This window comes from Equus przewalskii, chromosome 7, assembly GCF_037783145.1.
Source record: "Equus przewalskii isolate Varuska chromosome 7, EquPr2, whole genome shotgun sequence".
Classification (NCBI taxonomy): Eukaryota; Metazoa; Chordata; class Mammalia; order Perissodactyla; family Equidae; genus Equus; species Equus przewalskii.
The window spans coordinates 15,993,182-16,016,854 of record NC_091837.1 but is presented as its reverse complement, the minus strand read 5'-3'; the positions used below and the strand labels follow the sequence as shown (position 1 = coordinate 16,016,854).

General features: G+C 50.8%; 1 protein-coding gene and 1 long non-coding RNA gene across 2 annotated transcripts in view; one reads left to right on the top strand and one right to left on the bottom strand.

The window, feature by feature from the left end:
• The window catches only part of SRRM4 (serine/arginine repetitive matrix 4), a 151,629-nt gene extending 129,217 nt beyond the window's left edge, over positions 1-22,412 (top strand). The window contains exons 9-13 of the mRNA XM_070627125.1: positions 5,394-5,698; positions 10,157-10,360; positions 13,119-13,229; positions 14,093-14,233; positions 16,007-22,412. Coding sequence (XP_070483226.1) covers positions 5,394-5,698; positions 10,157-10,360; positions 13,119-13,229; positions 14,093-14,233; positions 16,007-16,280 — 1,035 coding nt within the window. The 3' untranslated portion in view covers positions 16,281-22,412. The remainder of the gene's footprint in view (positions 1-5,393; positions 5,699-10,156; positions 10,361-13,118; positions 13,230-14,092; positions 14,234-16,006) is intronic.
• Positions 10,356-14,426, bottom strand: LOC139084452 (uncharacterized). The gene is made up of 3 exons (XR_011541828.1): positions 14,291-14,426; positions 10,759-11,111; positions 10,356-10,558 (listed from the first exon to the last, which is right to left on the bottom strand). It is a non-coding gene; the product is annotated as an uncharacterized lncRNA (long non-coding RNA).
• Positions 22,413-23,673: the final 1,261 nt, after the last annotated feature.

The following is a 23,673-nucleotide window of genomic DNA, read 5'->3' as shown; positions in this document are numbered from 1 at the left end:
GCTGTGAAGCAGCCTGGACATGCTAGAGAATGGACACCCCCAGGTGCAGCCTTCAACCCATGAGTGGTGGGGAATGGGTGTATAAATACTCCAGCTCCCTCCCAGGTCTTCACTGGCTCCCAGAGCATCCTCCAGCCACTCACCGGGGCAGCTGGTTTGATAACACATCTTTTATTGGCTCCTTCTCTCTCCTGTCTCATTTCCGTACTCCCTCCAAAGGTTCCTTGCCCTCTCAAATAAACTACTAGATTTCAAATTCCTGTGAGAATCCATTTAAGACAGGTGTTATTTCCCTTGGTGATGAAGCAGATCTTACAGGGGCTGAATTTTCTTGCCATTCCCCAAAAGGAGGCTTTTGTGAAGACATGAAAGGAAGGGCAGGGCTGAGATGGAGGAAGGGGTCAGAGTGGACCAAAGAAGAGAGCCCGGTATGAGGGTCCCAGGTCTTAAACAGAGGTCCTGGCTTCCCTGAGGGCATTGTTCCTGGACAACAGTGGGCTGAGGATGACTCCTCTTAGCAAGTATCCTGAGCACCATCTTGCAGCCACGCTGGGAGTACAGACAGTGAGCAGTTGCAGGCACAGAAGAGAAGTTCCCAGCAGATGAAGAAGAGCTCTTCAAAGAGAAATTTTGAGAGGCCTATTATCTAAATGAGGAGACACGGAGGAGCAAGGGGGAGCCGACCTGTCATGTCAATGTCGAGTGGGCAACCATTTGCATCTCCCATGCCGGAGTGAGTGTCTGGCTAGGAAGGAGACATTCAGAGATGAGGGGGCAGAGGCAAGATCACAGGGGCCTCTGTCCTCTGCCTATCAGGATGTCCATGACTTGAAGGTCTGCTTTGCATGATCATGGCTGTCACCACCCCCCGGACACACACACACTCATCCTGCCTGTGGCTCCCCTCAACTGTATCTTTCCTCCTCTTTGTGTGGGTGAATGGAGAGCTCTGGAGAAGGTGGAGTCTGAGTCTAAGAGGCTGTGAAACTCTCCACGCTTCTCTAAGGAGTTTATTAAAATGTTCCTGTCACCTGGCAAAAGAGACAGAGCCCATCAAGACTTGTAAAGACAAATCCAAATAGAGTTCAGGTGAAAGAAGCAGGAATGAATGTCTTCAGGCCGTCACCTCTTGCCCCCAACCCCAAAGCAGACCTTTAAGCAGGTCCGTAGTGAGAAGATTTGTATGCCCGGTGCCTGCGAGGGCTGCCATGTCATGCTGGTTGTGCCCGTGCAAGAGTGACTGGCCCTGGAGTGAAACCCCACCCACCCTCCATTTGCCAAAATAGTCACGAATGCTGACCTGGAGATACATCAGCCCAGAGAACGGTGTATCTATGTTTTTTCTGATTTGTCTGGCCAGAGGGGGTGCCTTTTTCTAATTCCCGACCCAAGAGGAGCACCTTTTTGTAACCCACACAAAGTCACTTATGGGCTGGCAGCCCTGTTGTGTGCGAATGGCCAGACACAGTCCATCGTTTAATCTGACCTCCCAGAATAGCAGAGTGTGGAAAAGGAGTCAGGAGACCCGGCACGGCTTGTTTGATCTGGAAGCTTCTCGGGCCTGGAATTCTCACCAGAACCTGGAGCTTACGCTGTTCAGAATCTGCCGATTGAGCCCTGTTGTGCTTTCCCTAAGGGTTCCGGGTCCGAGGAGGAAGAGCGGAGGGTGTTCCTTCTTTGCCATGGCCTGGACCTGAAACTTGATTCTAGAGGTTCTCTGTAGCTCACAAACCCAGCCCTGAGCTGGTCTCAAGACCCCAACCTTGAGCCAAGGGTCCACCTGGTTTCCTAGAACTATTTTGAGTACAATGGAAGCCAGTTTCTCCTTAAAAATCCATCAAATTCCCAAAGCTGGCAGTCACCCATTTGGACCCCACCAGGGCCTGATCACCCAACCATCTCCACCAATGAACTGAGTTAGGATGGGCCCAGGCTTCCAAGGGACTGTGGAGCAGCTTTGTTCATTCAGCAAGATTTACTGAGCACCTACTCTGTACCAGGCACTGGTGGGTACTTGGGTACCACACTAAGCCAGTCATACGTGGCCTCTACCTTCAACAAGTCCCCACCCAGATGGAGAGACAGGCAATAGGACACAGAATTACCCCACTGAGTAACAGTAGTGTGGCACACAGAATCCACTTTTTTGAATGAGTGAGTGAATGAAAGATTGAATGAATGAATAAATGAATGAAATAGAGAGTTTTCTGCTATCCTGGCCTGAGGATCCGAGATGGCTTTCTAGAGGAGATGATATGTAACCTGGAGGATGAATAAATTTCACCATGTGAAGTGAGGAAGAGGGGAAGAGTGTTCTAGGAAGAGGAAATGGCATGTGCAAATGGCCTGGGGTTGGGAGAGCAACATATGGTGGCAGAATCAAGAAAACTCTCTCATCAATTGACTTAAGGTTGCGGGGGCCAGAGTGGGGGTGTGTGGCAGAGATGAGGTTTGTGAAGTACAGAGGGCTGAGTTGTAAAGGACATTGTCATCCACATCAAAGAATTCAGATTCATCCAAAGAAACGGGACTTTTAAGCAAGTGGAGAGGTTGGTATTTTCAGGCACCAGAGCAAATGCTTTAAAATTAGGAGTCAAGGCTGGGAACAAGTACCTGGGGAAAGAAAAGCCCAGCCTGGATGCCCCAGGTAGCAAGCCATGAGATAGTGGAAACCGTTGTACATAGGCCCCTTCATGTTGTCTTCCAGCCTGGGTCCCTCCAAGGAGGGTTTCCTGGTTCACTTGTGGCACACTGGCCACCAAGCATTGACCATCTCTGAGACAAGGATTCCACGAGTCCATCCTTGGACCAAGCCCCAGTCTGAGACACGGTCCCAAGATCTAGCTGCCCGGTGTGATGCTTTCCCATTCCCGACAGAGGTGGCGGAAACGCACCTGTCACCACTGCCCTCCCAGAGGCGGGAAGGATATGGCCTCCAGATTGCAATGGGAAGACAAAACGAAGGAGCTGAATGGGAATGTGGCCCTTCCGTTATTTTTAAAGAAGTCTCACTCTAGAAAACTCCACCTGGGCAACCTTATTTTGAGGTCCCTCCTCCCAAAGCAAAGCTGGCCAGCCCACCAAGCAGGTAAGGCGGCAGCAGCGCTGGGTGCAACGCGGTAAAGCCGAACCATCACCTTGTCTGTGCGCAAAGCCTCCTGGGAGAATCCACAAAGGAAGTCCAGCCTCCCCGGCGCCGGGAGCTGACACCCTGAGACGTGGAGTTCTCTCTGTTATTCTCACAGTTTCCGTGTCTCTGTCTCCCCCTCATAACCAGTTGCTGCGAAGGCAAAAATGGCTCCTTAAGAAAGCCCCAAAGTCCCCCTCCTTTAGGCCCGAGGTGCATGGGATCAAGTGCGGGGGAAGCAGGCTCCTGATGGTGAAGCCTGTCTTAATATTTCTGGGGCCTGGGGCAAGAATATAGCAGGAGGCCCATAGACTGTCTAAATGTTTATAAATCAAGCCAGCAAGCTTAAGTGAAATATGTTCTATCTCGGCATATATAAAATACCCTCAAAATGATCTGGAAAGTCAGATTTGAATTTAGAATCTCGGACCCCTCAGCGTACCAAGCCACAAGCTGGCAGTGTGGGAAGAACCTGGCTGGAGGCCCCCGACCCTCCCTCTCTCCTCCCACCTCTTGCACCAGCCAGCCCCGTGATGGACCTCCCGCACATGCGTGTGGACACCTCAGCCCGAACATCCACGTTCTGTCCAAGGAGCCACCCTTGGACCTAGGGGTGTGCACACCTGAAGCATGGTCTGTCCCGGGCGGATAGATCCATGGATGAGCCTGCCCAGACCCTGGAAGGGGGCTCGGGTCATTTAAACAGAGAATTCTGGGATTTCAGGTACCCAAAGAGTGGACTTGGGGGAAGTGGTTTCCAGGTAGTACCTACTTGAACTCACATATTTCTTGTCCCATGAGGATGGTTATTGCTGGAAGATGGCCAGGGCAGGGTCCCTCTTTGCCACAGCTCAACACAGTACTGTTGGTGGGGGCCAGAACCGAACCCACTGTGTCATCCCAGCCATGAGACTGGTCTGAACATTTAAAGAAAACCATCCATTATGCTTCTCAACGCGCCACTGCCTTCCCGAGGGCTGGCTCTCCATCACCTCCTGCACTCCTTCATCCCTCCTAGATTAGCCCCACACAGGATTCTGGGGACCTCCCCTCCTTCCCAGTCACCCCAAAGCCCCATCTCCAAGGCCCTCCCAAAGCTTTGCTGCAGGCACACCCTCCCCGTGTCGCCTTGACGCTGCCACCTTAGAGAGACGCCAACTCTGGCCGCCATTTGCATTTTCCGCAAGGATTTCTTGATCCAGCTTGGGCATCCAGGGACTGACGAGGTTAGTGTTGATGGCTTGAGGTCCCCAGGCAGAAGCGATGCGTCATCTGTCAAGGACACTGGAAAACCAAAAGCTCAAAGGTCAGGGCCAAGTGTGAGGATGTGCAGAAAGGTGTGTGTTTTTTCTTGTCATTTGCGACTCTAACGATCGACTCACGTTGCCCGCTCTTCCCTTTCTCTTACACCTTACCTACCTACTAAAGGAGGAGTTCTTGCTTGGTAAGTGGATATAATCCGCAGACATGAGAGAATTTATTAGAAGCCACTCGAGACCTTAGCTACCTTCTCCAGGGGGAAAAGGACACACACAAATATCCGTAGAGAGCTTTTTTTTCGTTTGTTTTCAGTCAGACTATTTGACTTCCTTTTTTTTTTTTTTTGTCCTCCCTTTCTTTTCCCCTTTAGTTGAAAACTACCAAAATGTCATTTTGTGACCTTGACTTTATATATTTATATTAAAAAAAAACCTCTCCTCTTTATTTCATTTCTTTTCCCCATGTGATATTTGTTTAGGGTTCTATTCAGGCAACTTTTTCTTTAAAAAAGAAAAAAAGTCAAATTCATCGAGGATTTGGTTGAAGTTTAAAAATTTTGGCTTTATCTCCTTTTTTTAAGTTCCGAGACATATTTTTTTCAGGCCTATAGCCCCATTTCTTTTTCTCCTCCCCTTATTTTTATTATGGTTTTAGGTTAACGGTATTTACACCCCCGTTTCTATTACGTTGTCTCTTTTGTTTGAGTTCATCCATTAGAAATTAAATTTCGTATAATTTCCTTTTTCTTTTGTTTAATCTGGACCGCATGCTTTTTCTCTGCATGATACTTAAATCTTCCAGTTATCCTAGGAGGGGGTAAAAAAATATCTCCTTTCTGTGGTATTCTTTCAGGAATTTGTGCTTTTGTTTTTTGGCGTCTCTGCTTTCCTCTCCTCTCTCTTTCCTTTCGTTACAGTGCATCATGACGGTAAACATTTCTTGGTTATTTAAACCCAGCCCGCAGGCTCAGGGCTCAGCAGTGTCCAATGGGTGTTTTTGCTTTCAGATCACTGGGTCGGGCTCTGCTGCTGACCTCTTTACCAAAACAGCCAGCCCGCTCACCACCTCCCGAGGACGCTCCCAGGAGTATGACTCAGGCAATGACACCTCCTCGCCACCCTCCACGCAAATCAGCTCAGCCAGGTCGCGGGGTCAGGAGAAAGGGAGCCCCAGTGGGGGCCTAAGCAAGAGCCAGGACCTCAACGGCGGCGACACCTCTGATTCAGGGAACTCCTTCACCACCTCCTCACCCCAGAACAAGGGGGCCACTCTGGAGAATCTCTCCCCCACCAGCAGGGGCAGAGAGTCAAGGTCAGTGTACCTGGGCAGGAGGAGGGGGTCCCACCTTAGCTCAACCATCTCAGTCTCTCACCTGAGCCCCGAAGCACCCCTCCCCACCCCAACCTAGGAGTCTTTTATTTGCAAGAGAGGGAAAACTCAACTCAAACTGGCATAATTTTTTTAAAAACCCAAAGATGTTCAGCTTCAGGTACAGCTGGATCCAGGGGCTAAAAAATGTCATTGGTAATCTGTCTTTCCCATTACATCTCTCAGCTCTGGTGCCCCCTCTGTTGGCTTCATTCTCAAGTAGACTTTCCCAAAGCATTAGCAGATATGCCATCCAGCTAACATTCTATCTGCTTAGCCAGCCAATGGAAGGAGAATGTCTCTTTCCCCCAAATTTCAGCAAAATAGCAGGGCAAGTGCTCGTTGGCTCTGCTTGGCGCAGCTTGGGCCATTTGCTCAGCCCTGGACCAACCACTCTGACCCAGAGGAGCCTGTGCTTTTGACTAGAATGTGTCACATGCCACCACTGGAGCAAATGAGAGGGTTCTTCCTACATACATTAAATGTGGGAGAAGTATGGTTCTCTGAAGGAAAAGCCAGGGTACTGATATCAGGAGGAGGAATGGAGGCTGGGCAGGCCAAAAAAGATGCCAATTTTACCAATAATCTCAGGAGAAAGTCTGCCATTAAGTTCATTTTAAGCTGCCGTCACTTAAAAATATACCACAGTGTTTACCCAAATGCATTAAAAATTTATGTCCACACAAAAACTTGCACGTGGATGTTTAGAGCAGCTTTATTCATAATGGCCAAAACTTGGAAGCAACCAAGATGTCCTTCAATAGGAGAATGGATAGATAAACTGTGATCCATCCAGACAACGGAATGTTATCCAGTGCTAAAAAGAAACGAGGTATCAAGCCATGAAAAGACACAGAGGAAACTTACATGCATATTAGAAAGTGAAAGGAGCCAGTCTGAAAAGGCTGCATACTGTATGATTCCAGGTATATGACACTCTGGAAAAGGGAACACTATGCAGACAGTTAAAAGATCAGTGGTGAGGCTGGTCTGATGGCGGAGTGGTTGGGTTTGCTCATTCCACTTCCGTGGCCCGGGGTTCACTGGTTCGGATCCCAGGCACAGACCTATGCACTGCTTGGCAAGCCATGCTGTGGCAGCGTCCCACATATAAAATGGAGGAAGATGGGCACGGATGTTAGCTCAGGGCCAGGCTTCCTCAGCAAAAAGAGGAGGACTGGTAGCAGATTTCAGCTCAGGGCTAATCTTCCTCAAAAAAAAAAAAAAAATATATATATATATATATATATCAGTGGTTCACCTGGGGTTGTAGTGTTGGGGGGGGTGGATGAACAGGTGGGGCACAGATGTTTAGGGCAGTGAAACTATTCCATATACTACAGTGGTGGATACATACTATACATTTGTCAAAACACATTGGGTTCACAAGAGTGAACCCTAATGTAAACTATGGACTTTGGATGATAATGATGTGTTAGTGTAGGTTCATCGATGGTAACAAATGTCCCACTCTGGTGCAGGATGCTGATAGTTGAGGACGCTGGATGTGTGTCAGGATGGGGGGTATATGGGAAATCTCTGTACCTTCCACTCAGTTTTTCTGTAAACCTAAAACTACTCTAAAAAATAAAGTTTACTAACTTAAATATATATGTCAATTATATATGTATAATTTTATACATATATATATGTTATATATATCTATCTCCCACAGACAATGAATGTCAGGTAAAGGGAGATCAAGCTATCCCAGAATGTCGAGACTTCTCGACTTTTTAGCCCATCTTAACACACTTGCTCGATGCAGTTTTCCTGCAGAAAACCTTCCAGGCAGTTGTTTATGAGCCAGTTGTAATTTCACTACTTCATCACTCCCTTACTGTCTCTCACTCAAGAAATCACAGCAAAATGCTAATCACTGAGGATAATGGCACAGTAACAGCTAGTAAAACATGCTGATCACTTACTCTGGACCATTCATTCAGTTACTCCTCCCTCAGCTGGTTATCAGGCAGCCCCTAGATGCCAGCCACTCAGCTTGGTGCTAAAGATATGATCCTTTTCCTCAGGAGCATATAATTAAGATGCAGATGCAGAGATGCAGGAAGGATGGGAAAGATTTGCTGGTGCACGCTGCCATGCTAACAGTGGGGTCCTTCCTTCTTCTGGGGGTGGGGCTCTGCTCTTGTTCACGGGGCCCCAGGTTTCAGAGAGCCAGAGCCTTAGCAGTGAAGCAGTTAAAAGCTGCCTCAAGGACAGAGCACCCTTTGTCCCAGACACTTCGGTCCTGGACAAACAGCTTGGCATTCACACGTAGGCCTGGCCTCTGCTTTGCCTGCCCCAGACATCCCTGGCCTCAGTTCACACCCAAGCTTGGCTGGGAGCCAGGGCTGGGTCAGAGCAAATGTTAGTATCTCCAAGAACAGGCAGCGATGTTCCCAGATGAGAGAGGGGGGACATGTGTCTACTGATAGACTGCAGTGCTATTATGCAGGAAACAACCGAGAATAGTAGTAACAGTAACAACAGCAATCATCATAATGGCAGCGAATATTTGTCAAGCCCTGACTATATGCTAGGTTCTCTGCCAAGTGCTTTCTCTGGATAGTCCTCCTGATATATCAAGGTTTCCTCACAAATCCTTTATGGGATAGGTACTGTTGCAACCCTTTCTTAGCTGATGGGGAAACTGAGGCTCAGAGTGGTTCAGAAACTCGGTTAATAAGGGCCAGCACCAGGAATGAAACACAGATCTGTCTCCAGAACTGGAGCTGAGCAGCGCCTACCAGTTACCTGCTTAAATTAATTTCCTTGGACAGCCAAATTAAATAATTTAGACCCAGCCTTTCATGTTGAAATAGAAATGATCTTTAAATCCACGGCTCTTTGTCATGGCAGCCACGAGCAGAGGGCCGAGTGGAAGAGACATGAGCTCTCAATCAGGGGAAGCACAGACAGTGAGGTGGGGGCTGGCGAGTGGCAGGGCAGTGGGCTTCAGAGCTGGACAGGTCAGGGTTTGAGACTCTGGGTGGCCTCGAGCAAGTAACTAACCCTTCTGAACCTTCTCCAGAAATCAGAGACAGTAATAGCGCCAGCCTCATAAGGTTGTGGAGAGGACTAAATGAGTGATGCTTCTGATCACCCGGGACACTAAGAGGCTGAAAATGTTTATCCCACAGATATTTGTTGATGACCTAGGATATGTATCAGACTGTCCTAAGTGCTGGGATACAGCGTCCAGAGACACATGAGTCCTGTCCCCAAGCTCAGAGTCTGGGGGAGACAACAACTATAAGACCAAGTGAGCCATCTAGGAATGGGGGAAGCCTAGGGGCTGGGGGCTGTGGTAACACACTGGAGGTCACCCGATCACATTTAGGGGGTGTCAAGGAAGGTTTTCCAGAAAAGGTGAGGTCAAACTAAAGCCTGAACCATGAGTAGGAGTCTTCAGGTGAAGAGGGGAGGGAAGAGGGTGCCAGCAGTGAGAATGTTCTAAGGCCTGGAGACAAGGGAGGGAGCAGGGCTAGTCCAGGAGGAACAAGTAGTCTGTGATGGCTGGAGTCAAGAGAGGACAGTGCCAAGAGCTGAGGCTGGAGGGGTGAGCAGAGGCTGGGTCATGATGAGCCTTGACATCCATGTTAACAAGATTTGAACTTGACCCTTGGCCCAATCCAAAGGAACGTGTCCTGACCGAGAACCCAACAGGAGCCCAGCGTGGCTCCAGGCAGGGTGGGAATGCAGAAGACAGGATGCTGTCCTTTGGGTGATTTTGAACACGGCTCTGCCCTTCTTTGGGTCTCAGTTCCCCCATCTGCGAAATGGGCTTCACCAAAGTTTCCCAAATTTACACGTTTCCCCTTCTTGATTTTTACCATATCCATGTACAACTGGTACTCCTATTTACTTTAATAAACTTATTTTTTTATATGAGGAAACTTATAGTACTATCTTGAATAGAACATTTGTATCACTTACCCTAAACAGAAGGCACCTGTAAAAATACAAGATTAACACGGTGTATTTAATTCTAGTTACAGTTGCCTGCCCAAGGCTCGCAGCCCCAGGCCTGCTCTCTCTCTTTGGGAGATTGCAAGTGTCAAAGAGCTAGTATAAACCCACTAGCACCCACCCTGGGCTTTCTCCTTAACATAATCAGAGGACTGAAAAAGCCTCGAAAGGGAATAAATCTGTCACCAAGTGATTTGATGGTATTTACCATCATGCCTAGGCCCAACGACCTAAAATACTCTCCAGGCCCCATGTGGTAAGCATCCCACTCTATCTCTGCTCCTCTTTGTGGCCTGGGAAGTCTTTCTGGAGGTAGTACGATGGGCAAAGGAGGAAAGGGGGTTCTAAGAGCACCCCAGCCTGGTCTAAGGTAGGGCAGTGATGCACCCAGACCAGCCAGCAGGCCACTAACAGGCATTCTCCCCTCTGCAGAGAATCTCAGTCGCCATGCCTGGAGTGCACCGAGGTGAAGAAGTCCAGCCTGGTCCCGGCCACGGTCCGGAGCTCCCCCATGAGAGGGTGCTCCCGCAGCTCCTCCTATGCCAGCACCCGCTCCTCCAGCCACTCCTCCCGATCGCCAAACCCCAGGGCCTCCCCCAGGTACACCCGGAGCCGATCCGCCTCCTCTGGGAAAAGGTGAGTGCAGTTTTGACCTTTGCTCTGTAGCGCTTTCCTCCACTTTCCTCTGTAGGCAGCTAGTTAAGGTAACTGGAGATGTCCTTTGACCCATGCGGGAGAGGAGTCAGACAGACTTGAGTTCGAATGCCTGTCCTATCCATTACTAGCTGGTGGCCTTGGGCCTCAGTTAACCTCTCTGAGCTTCAGTTTCTTCACCTGCAAAATGAAAACAATAATACTGAGCCTAAAGGATTGCACAGAGGACTCTGTGGTGCTTAGACCAGTACTTGGAACAAAGTGAGTATCAGTTAGGATTGTTGCTATTGGAGTGAGGATGAGCTCCTGTGGCTCAGTTATCTTCTGCTGCATAAAAAATTACCTGCAAACTTATTTAGCATCCTTAAACAAGTACTTACTTAGTTCCTGATTCTGTGGATCAGCAGCTTGGGCTGGGCTCAGCTGGGTGGTTCTTCTGTTCTCTCTTGGGTGCATGCATGTGTCTTCTGTCAGCTGGAGGGTTGGCTGGGGGCTAGCTGGTTTGGATGACCCCAGCTGACTCATCTCTGCTCCATGTGGTCTCTCGTCTTGCAGTAGGCTTATCTGGGCTTGTTGAAGTGGTGATGGCAGGGTTCCAAGAGAGAGCAGTAGTGTGCAAGGCCTCTTGAAGCCTAGGCTTGGAACGGGCATGACATCCCTTCTGCCATTCTATTAGCCATAGCGAGTTCCAAGACCAATCCAGTGCAAGGGGTGCTCCTGTTAGTGGGGGGAGCTGCAAAGTCACATGGCAAGGGGCGTGGATACAGGAAAAAGAATCATGCCCCTTTTGGCATTCTACCTCTCAATTCCAATAATCACTGGCAATTGCTCGATTTTCTCATGTGGAATAATGATGCAGCAGAACGTACAGACATGAGATCTCAAGGAACTGGAAGACACCATCCAGTCTAATCAACCCATGGCTCCTTGGAGCCCAGCTTCCCTCTACAAACGGGAATTTCCAACAGCACTCTGACTGTTGCTCTTTTGCAACCATATAATCAAAAAACAGCTGCTTGCTTGCTTGGTTACTTCAAGACCAGTTCATTCAAAAGAAAGAGACAAGGCAGCTGACAGAAATATTTGATGTGATAGAGTGACATAAACAGAAGAGCAAATCAGGCTAAAAGGGAAATTAAGGGGAGAAATAAAATTAAGTCAAGAGAAAGTGTTAAGTCCTGAAGGCATGTCCTACCATTCTGTATAGCTGCTATGGAGGTGGGCTGCAAATGTGACTCTGAGCTCCCTGGCAGAAAAAGCAAAAAGGGAAATTGTTCCATTAATTTATACATTATTAACAAAAAAGATAAGAATTGGACGATTTGCTCAGAGAGCAGTTATTTCTGAATTTTAAGTCTATGAAAAATGACTCATGTGGCTCCACAGAAAAAGGACACTATGTGATGTAGCAGATGGAAATGACTGACATCCTCTCAAGGTGCCCAAAAACATGTTTTATCTTGACTGTTTCTTATACTGGCTCTCAATGCATAGCCAAAAAGCAAGTTGGCAAGAGCACATTTTCCAGGGGCCATAACTCCCAGGGCACTGAGAGTGAAGGAGCTATTCCTTACCCACACTCCTTACCTCACCCTTGGCAGCATGTAAGAACAGAGTCCCACAGCAACATTTAAGGGGCATGGTTATTAGATCATCCAGAAAGCAGGAAGGGATTAAGGAACATTTAGGTGAGGGCAGGTCATAGCAAGCCTGTTTTTTTAAGTTAAAAAGAAAAGATGGGAAAACTTTAGTGTTTCTGTGAGGGAAAGCTGGCAAAAGCAAAACATGAGAGAGTGTCCCTACTACCCATTCTTGTGCTGATAGCAGACATTGCTAATCCATCACAGTGCTCTTTCCCACTAGGCCCATGGCAGACATTGCTAATCCATCACAGTGCTCTTTCCCATTCTGCCTATAGCAGACATCGCTAATCCATCACGGTGCTCTTTCCCACCGTACACAAACATGACCGCAGAATGCCTCTCAACCTTGGCAGTCACTACGAGGAGATCATAGTCAGCATATGAGAGATGAAAATTATTTGAAAGCCTGACTTTAGGGAGATAAGAATGAAGGGCAGATGTTCCTGGGAAACTGGAAAAACCAAGGCCATAGTTCCCTAAAAGTGGGAGGCCTTAGCAGAGACAGAAGAAGCCTGGAAGTAGCATAGGGTGAGTAATTTGGATGCACAACAAAGTAGTCTAGAAGTCAAGGGCACATTGTAGCCAAACAGACCTGGGTTCAAATCCCTCACCAGCTGAGTGACCTTGAGCAAATTACAGCACCTCTCTGTGCCTCTGTTTCCCCATCTATCGAATGGGACTGATAATGGTACCTAACCCTGTGATGTGCGGAGCATTAAATGAGAGAATGCACATAAAGCATTAGTTCCACATCTAGCACATAGTAAAACACACGATAATCACAGCAAAGGTTTCCTCTGTGCTGGCTATGTGCCAATATGCTAGGTGATTCACCCTAATTTACTCATGTAATTTACGACTGCATAGGGTAAGTACTATAACTACCCCCATTTTACAGATGAGAAAACACAGGCCCAGAGAAGGGAAATCACCTGCCCGAGGTCACACAGCTAATAAGCGGCCAGGAGAATAAGAATTCAGTAAGAGGAAGTTGTCGACATCATTATGAACCACCTCAAAGGGAGGGGATGTCATCCAGGACAACCCTGGCGAGCTCTGCAGGCTCCTTAGGGGCGGTCTTCTTTCCTCTCCTCCAGGTCCTACTCGCGCTCTCCCAGCTATTCCTCCAAGTCTGGCAAGAGGAGCCCGCCTAGCAGAAGCTCTCGATCCCGCCGCAGCCCCAGCTACTCCCGCTACAGCCCCAGCAGGTACCGGCCCCGCCCCCAGGCGCTGGCCCCGCCCCTCGGGCCAGGCCCCGCCTCCCAGGCACCCTCCCTCGCTGAGATCTGCCTCTCTGGCCCCGCCCCCTCGGGCCAGGCCCCGCCTCCCAGGCACCCTCCCTCGCTGAGATCTGCCTCTCTGGCCCCGCCCCCTCGGGCCAGGCCCCGCCTCCCAGGCCCCTCTTTCGCTGAGGGGACTCTCTGGCCCCACCCCTCAGACCAGGCCCCGCCTCCCAGGCCCCCTCCCTCGCTGAGCTCTGCCTCTCTGGCCCCGCCTCTCCGCCTCGGCCCTGCCGAGCGTCTCCCAAGCCCCGCCCCTATTCTCTTAGGGCAAGCCCTGCCGGGGTAAGGATGGGGAGGAGACTCAGCATTCTTGGAATTCCCTTGTTTTAGCTGGAGTTGCAAGGAGGCCCCAAATCTTGGTGTCCTCAGATACCGCCCCAAACATTCCTACAGCCACACCCCAAAATTGACATTCCCGGCCCTCAGCCTCTTCAGACACCTAATACTACCCCTCATCCTTATGTTCAGAGCCCCCAGTTCTTACTCCTGCACCAGGGCCCGCCTAAATCATATGACCTCCGCAGCAACCGCACCCCATAATGCCCACCCTCAAAGGCTGACACCCCTGCACACGCTGGCCCCGCCCCACAGAACTCACCCCCGCAGACTCTCCCCACAGCCCTGTCCTCCTCCCTCCCGCCTCCCCTGGGGCCCGTGCAGACCCCATCGCTTGCCCCAGAGGGAAAGGGGCACAGGTAAGGAGAGGAAGTGAGTGCTCCTCTCCCTCACGTTCGCACAGTAAGGCCAGGTCGGCCCCAGCTCCCCAGTAACCCCCCGCACCCCTTCAGGGAGCGGGACCCCAAGTACAGTGAGAAGGACTCGCAGCAGCGGGAGCGCGAGCGGGCGCGGCGCAGACGTCGGTCCTACTCGCCCATGCGGAAGCGCCGGAGAGACTCCCCGAGCCACCTGGAGGCGCGGAGGATAACCAGGTCAGGCCAGGAGGCCCGGGGGACCCACTTTCACCCTCACTCCGCCCCGCTTCCCACCTGTTCGGGCCTCAGGCTCTCCCCGTGCCTCCTGGGAGCTGGATTTCAGGATTATGGGAGGCAGGGACCCCCTTTACTCCCAACCATTGATATTTCGTTCTGCTCAAAACCTCAGGGACAAAACAGCCTCCTCGCGGATCCCGCGGGGCCTGCAAGAAGGGGGCGGGTCCGGGGCGGGGCCTAAGCCGGGGTGGGGCGGGGTAGAGTGGGGTGACTGGTGGGGCCAGCCTTGAGGAATCTGGTGTGGCCGAGGGGATGTGGCCGGGGTCTGAGGTTAGGTCTGGGACCGCGTAGGCAAGAGTAAGGTTGGGCCAGGGAATGGGGGCAAAGCCATGGGACAAGGCCTTTGCCTAGGGGTGGAGCCGGGCAGTGGTGACAGACCTCCACTCTCAGAGCTGCAGGGTCAGAAGCTAGGTGGATAGATCCATATGTAGTCATACCCTGAACCAAGTGTGGAGAGGGCAGACAGGATTGTTCAGGTGCCGAAGGGCCTTAGAGGGAGCCCTGGTGAGTGAGGGGAGAGCACTGGATTTCAGTGGAATCCTGGCTGAACCACTTTCCAGGTTACCTGGGAAAGTTTCTTCATCTCCACGAGCTCAGTTCTCACCCATGAAATATTGGAGGAAATAACTCCTAGGAGCATCATGAGGATGAAATGAAACGGGGCAACGAGATGTGAGCGCACTTTGTAAACTCAAATGCACAACACTAGAACCCGCTGTGTATCATTGTTATGGATTGAATGGTCAGACTAGGTGGATAAGGTTTCCTGTAACTGGTAAGGTCTTAGAAGAGAAGCCTGAGGTCCGAGTGGACACAGATTTCTCAGGCCTTGAAAGCTGCGAGAATGGTTGAGTGCTGGCCTAAAATTGGCTCTTGACAATAGGTTGGGCTCTTCCTCCTGTCCCTTTGAGGGCCAGCCACTCAGTCCAGAGACCCACAGGGGAGGGAGAATCCTGGCTGCCCAGTACCTCCTCCCTGGAGATGACCTGGAGGAGGAAAAAGAACTTGTGCCCCAGACAGTAAGACAGAGTGATGGCATCTTCTCAAATGTGCCACAGAACACCCTGCCCCAGGCTGGCACAGAGGAAGGGAGTCCTACACCCACTGCCTGGACCAAAGGTGTCCTTGGGGTGGACTTGGAGGAAGGCTGAGGTAGAGTGGCATTTTCAGAAGACTCTCTGGCTTCCTTAGTCAATCCCAAACAGTCCATCATGATGAACCCATTCAGTGTTTCCCAGACTTCAGTCACCCACGCTTTTGCCTTGTCTCCTTATTAAGTGTACTATTATTTATTTAATTTTCTTTAAATAGATATGCCCTTTTTTAGAGGACCATACATTTATTTCAAAAGGAAACTTGACACACTACAGTAAATGGAAAATCAGCCTCTCGCCACAAATAGAAGGTTCTAGTAAAAGTAAAAATAGCAATCTACGATTAAAGTTTAGATGTAGATTCTGTTGTCAGCTGGAGGCTCTGAGCCCCGGGCTTGCTGTGCTAAAAAGTGAGATTATCACTTTCAAGACGTATCAGCACGAGGCCTCGACCTCCCTGATGTTCTCAGAGCTGCAAGAGAAGTGTAAAGGGAGGGTTTTTTCCTAAGGGGCTGGGGAATGGAAGGATACGGCTTTCCCTTGGGACCAGGCCCGGTGCTCCCTGGGTTGAGGCTGGGAGGAGTCTGACCCTCACGCAAGCTCCCTCTGGTCCCTGCAGTGCCCGGAAACGCCCCATCCCCTACTACCGGCCCAGCCCCTCCTCGTCCAGCAGCCTCAGCAGCACGTCCTCCTGGTACAGCAGCAGCAGCAGCCGCTCGGGCAGCCACAGCTACTCCCGGAGCCGGAGCCACGGCCGCAGCCGCAGCCGGAGCAGGACCCGCCTGAGCAGCAGCTCCAGCTCCCGCAGTCCCAGCCCGGGCTCCCGGAGCAGGAGCCGCAGCCGCAGCCGGAGTTACAGCTCCGCAGACAGCTATTCCAGCATGAGGCGCTGAGCACGGGCCCTCCCCTGAGCCAGCTGTCCGCGGGGGCCCCTTTCGCTCTGCCAGCCGCCCCCACTCCATGCCCACCCTGCCTTCTCCTTGGTGACAGACATTGAGGGCTCCTGGACCTGTCCTTCCTGCTCTCCTGGGGAGGAGGAAAAGGGGGTACGGGGGCTTTAGCCTCTAGGTCAAGCTGCCAGGAGCCTCCACCAGCATCACCCTGGGGCTCAATTCAGGCCTGGGCATATGGAGAGAAGCACCCTCTGTTGGCACAAGAAGCCTCAAGGTTTTGTAAGAAGCAATGGGTTCATGACTCAAAAGTTTGGGCCTGGCCAGGAAAACGTGGAGAGAGTTCTGGTAACACCCTGCTCCCTAAAGGATGCATACGGAAGGCCAGTGGTAATTCATCCCACCTGCCCTCCTGCCCGCCTTCTCCCCTCATTCAGTCTCATGGCTGCACGTGTGTGGAGTCCCACAGGGGTCGGGGGAGATGAGAGGAGACCGGGCGGTTCAGGCCCAGGAGAGGGGTCAGCCTCTCCCCTCCCCTGACAGGCCAAAGCAAAGGCTCGAAGGCTATTGGGTCCTAGAAAAGGGACATACATGAGCAGGGGATGGGGACATTTCAGTCGGTAGTAGGTGTCGGGAGGTAGGAGATAGACTTTCTGGTCATGAGATAGAAGCAAAAAGGACGGGGTCGGTCCGCTGCTCCCAGTATCTCAGCGTGGTCAGGAAAAGGAGCCAGTAGGTCCTAGCCATGGAGGGGCCACTACATGCTTTACACAAAATGCCCCTTAGCTGTTCACGGGGACCCTGCAACCTCACTGAGAAAGGACGCAGTGGACACTTAGGACAGTTTGGTCTAGAGTCCCACTTCCCAAATTTGCCTCAGCCCCACTAGCTGGCACCAACTTAATTCCACGGGACCATCTGCTGAACATTCCCCAGTGCCATGGCCAGCTGCCAGTCCCCAGCGCCAGCCAGTCTGGCCTTCCCCTCCGGTTGGCGCCTGCCTGCCCCCTCCCCACTGCCCAGACTGCCACACCCTGGATCCTACTCAATGCAGCCGAGCCCCCACCCACCCACCCTCAGCCTAAGCCACCCCCTTTGCCTCTCAGGAATTTTGCCAGGATGGGGCACAGCAGCTCAGGTTTTGGGGGCAAGACCCAAATCCAGAGAGTCTCGGGGGAGAGGCACTTGGATGCTCCATGGCTTGGGCTCCCACTGGCTTCTGTGGTTTCTTGTCAGCTTGGGAAAGCCCCGCCTTCATCTCTGCCCTCACCCCACCTTCCCCCTTCCCGGGGCTGGGCAACCGGGGTAAGTTGATCTCCAACACAAATACCACCAGCTGCTTCACCCACAGAAGGCACTGCGAACAGGGGGCATTAGGGAGAAGATCCTTAAAATAAACTCCTGGGCATCCCCCTCACCAGCTGACTGGCCTTCCGGAGCCTTGTGGGTGAGTTTCAAGTTTGTGGTGGCAACAGCAGCACGACAGGGCATGGAAGGAGAAAGCCGGAGGGGGCAGTTGTCAGCTCTGGATACTGGGGCTGTGGGGAAGCAGGGACCAAACATTCTTTATCCCTCACACCCCACGGAAAACATCCTTTTTCTTGGAATTAGTGACCCCCCCCCCCCCCCCCCCGGCAATCTTTCCCATCACATCGCCCCTGGGGCCAGAAACTGCCCTGCACCCACCCAGAAAGTCCTTCTTCCACCAGAAGAGCAGAGCGAGGTGGCCCCAGGCAGCAGTCGAGCAGCTGGCCTTCCCATGATGCCCTCTGGCTCAGGCCTAGGCCCCGCCCACCAAGACTGATGGATGCCAACGCTGTCACCCCAGAAGGCCTGATGGCAGGTGCCCGGGGCAGGGGCAGGTGCCCTGGGGGGGCATGTACAGCAACTGTAAATAACCCTCTTCCCCACCCAGGAACCCAGACTGGACTCCAGTCTCCGTTCGTGGAGACAAGGCCTCCCGGAGCCACAGGACCTCCTTAGCAGAACAGCAGCGGGAGGCCGAAGAGCCTTCCGTTTGGACTGCCTTCCTTCAAGCAACGCTAGGGGACCATTTTGCCTGGGGCTCCTAGCAAACCTTTTATTTATTTTATTTATTTACGTTTATTTATTTATTTATGTGACCTCTCTCAACCGCATGCGGTTGCCATTAGCAGTATTCAACTATTTATTTATTTGTATGGAGAGGTTGTATGTGTGTTTGTGTGTGCGTATGGGAAATGGGGGGACTTCTAAATTATTTCTGCGCGTCTCTTTTTTGTCGTTATGTCTCTGTGGATGGGATTTGAGAGGCCCGGATGTGGGTAGGGATGTTGGCCTTTCCCTGAAGGTCAGACTCACAGAGCTCTAAGTCTGGAACATTCTGGAGTTGGCCTGGGAGCACGTTCACCCCGACGTCAGTGAGGTTCAGGCCTGCACCCCAGCCCCCTGCCCACCAGCTGCCTCACTGAGGTATCGGAAAGATGAAAACAGCCAAGAAGCTTGTGAGCTGAGGCGCTGAATTGACTCTCAGAGTCACAGGTTGTGTAGGGTTGCAGCCTAAAGTTGGCATGTTAGACAAAACCTGTACAAGCTGAAATTGCCCATGAAAAGGCGTTAGGGAGACACCTGATGGGAGACGGATGTGCTGTCTCATGGCCAACTGACGTGGGGCTTCTGTTAGTACTTATCGAAGTAGCTGCCTTGTGTTTGGGAGGCCATGGTGGTTGACAGTAACATCTGGCTTAACACTGGGATGGCACTTGGAGCTGATGAGGTGCTCACACCATGAGAGTCAGGCAGGAGAGGAGCTGACAGAGGGACAAGAATAGGCAGCTCTTGATCTCACCCTTGCTCCAGGGCGTGGATTAGCATCTGGGGTCACTCACGGGCTAATGGAGCATACTGAGTTGGTTTCATGTAAGTTACTATGCTTCTGACTCCACTGTAGCTAATTTCTCCCCATCCCCTGAGGTTTCCAGGCTGCTCTCTTCCTTCTGCAGTGGGCACACACTGCCTTGTGAGGAAGTATCAGCTATGCTGGGAGAAACACACAAACCCAAAGCAAAGCCTTTTTCTGTGATCTCTTGCTGTTCTATCAGGAGAGAGCACAAAGCTATTTCTAAAATTGGAAAAAAGAAACAAGATGAAAGGAGCAGCCAGAGGTCCCCTCAGGAAGGTCGTTTCTGAGCCCATCTTGGGAACCAGGATCTGGCTCTCTGACCAATGAGCAGTGTCTTCTGGCTGCTGGCCAGAGAGCCCTCCCACCCTTTCTAAAGTTGCTATTGAAATGGCCAGCTCGCCTGGTCCAGCTTTGAGTTTGGTGCGACTTTTGCAACATTTCTGGTTGTTTCCCTGGCAATATGACTTTGCCCCAACCCAAGCAAGGGAGTACCCCTAGCCTGGGGAAAGTTTGCAAGAAGGCTGCTTAAATTGCTTCCTTGGGGGAAATCTCTGTCTCCCCCTCTCACTTGGTGTGTTTCTTTAATTTCCTTTTTTTTCCCCATCCAAAAATAAAACTCTCGTTGGGGCACTGGTAACCTTGCGAACCAGAACCTCGCAGTCTCTGGCATGGCTGTTTTTCTGCCTCCTTCGCCCTCATGACCTTCTGCTTCCAGGGAAAGAGGCAGATCACCCGAACCCTGCTCGTGGTGAGGACTTACCTTAAAAACAAGCATCCAAAATGGGAGGAGGATGTGGCTTGACGTCAAGCAATAAGCAGCACAAGCCCTTCCACTTTCCTGCTGTGGATATTCACCAGATGAGTGAACCTGCGCAAATTGCCCCCTTTCTCTGGGCCAAAGTTTGCACCTTTGAGAAGTGGAGGCGTTTTTGAGACACAATCCAAAATGTTGACTTGAGACCTGGGCAATTCTTCAAACACTGAATTCACCGAGACGTAGAGAAAAAAGGAAAACATCCTCGAAGGTTTTTAGGAGCAATATGTGAACTCCCTCCAGTTAATTAAGCAAAGCTCATTCAAAGCCCTCACCCAGGAACATTCTAGGTCATCCAGGTGTAACTGCATCCCTATATCTATTTCTTCCCTTCTTTGAAGGAAACGCAGTCTTTCAGAAGCAAAACAAAATGAAGATGTTTGAAAGACGCAAGGGTCTCAGTCTCAGAGAGCTGCCATCACTTCATTTACTCAGACCCATCCTCTTTCCCAAAAGGCTTTGCTTAAAGAGGCCAAAATCCGGGGTGCTCCCAAAGGTTTGAAAGTACATTTTGGTTCTCAAGTCCCGCTTCCGCCTTGCACTGTATTCTTCTCCACGAATATCCAAAGTAGTCTCACGTGCATGTGTCTTGCTTTCCTTTCCTCTCCAGCTGAATAGAACATTTTGTCTGACTTAAAAAAACCAAAAACCAGGATTCCTCCAAACACGTCCCCTCCTCCGCTGGCCGTGAAGTCCAGCTGCGGAACTCATGCCACAGACGGTGTCATCGAGCAATGCTCCCTTGCACCCTCTTCCTCTCACTTTTGCACCCATGAGCCAATGACACTGATAGAGTTGTCCCCCCTCTGTCTGTGGCTGTTGTTTGGGGTTTTTTTTTTTGTTTTCAGAGGATTTTTTGTTTTTTGTTTCTTTGGTGGTTGTTGATTTGCATTGTAAATACTGTGATGAGGTCCCCTCATCAGAACATGACTTATTTAATAATTTATTTCCTATTTATTAAGTGGTATTGGGAGACGAGAGGGACCATCTCTTCCCCTGAACTGCTGTTGGAAATCGCTCCATCTCCCAGCTCGAGTGCAGCTGTCTGCAGTGGGGGCATTATCGCCCAGGTAATGAGCGCTGGAATCACCGAGCAAATTGGAATTGGCAGAAACGGAGGCTTCAGTCATACAAATTAAGCTCATATGGAACTAAAACACTGGTTATCTCCGGGAAAAGCTCATTTAGATGGAAATTAATTGAGGAATAAAATGCCTGTGCACGAACCAACTTCTATTAAAAAGTCACAACTCCTTGGGAAAAAAAAAAAGAGAGAGAGAGAAGGAAAGAAAATTGTCATTCCTTTTCTCCGGCCAAGAAGAGCTGGGCCTCATCTTCTAATGAGCTGAGCCAAAGAGACTGGAACAGCATGCATTTATGGTTCTCTTGCCTCTGTGTGTGTGTGTATGTGTGTGTGTGTCTGGAAGAAATGGAGTGGGTCTCAGTTTTATCATCTGTAAAATGGGATTTGGCCTAATTGTTCTTGGCAGGAGGGAGGGAGGGAGTTCTGACTCGGATGCTGTGAGCTCCACACTGTCAGCTGTATGGTCCCCGTGTGTCTTCTGCTGCCTGTACGTTGAAGGGTATCTCCTAAGGAAGGAAATAGAGAACAAGGCATGGGTTTCATTTGCAGGGTGAGGTCGCAGTAGCTGAGTCCTGCAGTCAGATATGGGAGACCTCTAGGTGCTGCCGCCAGTTAATTCTCGTGGCCTGGGTAGAGCCCTCCATATTTACCTTGAACTTCTCACTAAGCCCAGCCGTCCAGGGTCATCAAAGGAGAGCCCAGGAGGGCTTTGTCATGCTCTGCATTTGACCACTGTTTGTTGTGTCAGGCCATTATTTTGTGCAATTGTCCAAACAAGCCAGTGACATAGTCATATTGCCATTTTTCAGATGAGAATACTGAGGCCCCAGGAAGGGGGAACTGATGTGCCCAAGCTCCCTTGAGCTCAGATCTGCCCGACTCCAGGCCCCACGCTCTCTCGGTAGCTCTTTCTTGCTGGGCCTATGCTGTGAGGACTTCTCTTTGTGCTGTATCTTTTCTCTCCCGATTCTCGGCTGTTGCCTCAAGCGGTCATTGGCCAAGGACCTAGGAGAATCCACCACATCAGCCCAGGGGTCTTGGTGCACCTCCAGGTCATTTCTCCATGTCGGGGGCTGCAACTCCCATCTGGAAAGCCCCAAACCAGGGGACCCACCACCAGCCCAGCTCAGCCTGAGTAGGCAGCCTCTGCTGGGAACGCCCACATCAGAGAGGAGGAGCGCCTGTGTCCTCCAGCGTCCTAGGACCCTGTCCTCTGCCCAGTGACACAGTGGCCATGGCTTGTTTGATATCTGGTGTCCACAGCTAAGCATAACCTTCCCGGGGTTTCCAATTTTTCAGCCTGTACGAAACATGTCTCTGTTCTAATAAAAGGTCCCATGGTATGGTGTTCTCGTATGTGGCCCAGCGTCCTCTGTCTATGTTGGGTGGGAGGGAGACAGAGTGGCTAAGGAGCACCTGGTGTATGCCACACATCTTCACAGTGCTCATCTCATTTCTTTAATCTGCAGAACAGACCTGTATGTATATGGGTTTCATATATACATTAATAGCATCCATGGAGTGCCTTAGGAAACCCTTTCCTAAGCATTTTACATGCGCTCTCTTACTCTGTCTTCACTGCAAACCCTGTGAGGTAGGTTTTAGGATCTCCTTCCTCTGAGGATGGCAGCTGAGGCCCAGAAACACAGAGTCACTTGCCCAAGGCCGTGGAGTGGATGACAGGAGCCAGGCAGGCTGACCCCAGACCCCAGGCCGCTCACTGCTCTGCTCCACAGCACTTCAGCTTATGCAATGAGTAACCAGTTTTTTTGGTGGCATTGTTTTCCTCTGAGGCCTTGATAGCCAGGAGGAAGTTCACTGTAGAGCAGAGATTTGGGAGCTCAGAGACGTGAATTCAAATCTAGACCCTGTCATTGTTAGCCGTGTGGCATGGAGCGAGGATGGCACCCTGTTGGGGCTTGGTTTGCTCACCTGTAAAATGGGGACAGCAACAGCTACCTCCCTGGGCTGCTGCGGGAACTAAATGGAATGGTGGCTTTAAAAAAAAATTGGTGGGGCCAGCCTGGTGGCATGATGGTTAAGTTCGTGTGCTCTGCTTTGGCGGCCCGGGGTTCGAGGTTCTGATCCCAGGCATGGACCTAGCCACTGCTAATCAAGCCATGCTTGTGGCGGCATCCCATATACAAAATAGAGGAAGATGGTCACTGATGTTAGCTCAGGGCTCATCCTCTTCAGCAAAAAGAGGAAAGTTGGCAACAGATGTTTGCTCAAGGCCAATCCTCCTCACAGAAAAAAAAAATTGATGCATGGAAAGCACTCAATGAACATTAGTGAGCATGATTGCTATCAGCAAGGGGAGAAAGATCAAACACAAAACAGGTTACCATGGACACCTCCCCTGGAATCTCCCTTGGGAATCATTTGGATGGGCTCCCCTCCCTGGGGTGACTCCAGTGCTCTCGGTCATCACCACCCACACACACACACCCCAATTTCTTTCTTCCCAAATAGCCTTGGGTAAGGCAACAACCAGTGTCCTCTTCTGAGGCTTCATCAATAAATAATAGTAATAATAATTGCCTTTTATGGATCAATTATCACGTGCCAAGCCCTTTGCATGCATTAACTTATTCCATGGTCGTTAACAACCTCATTT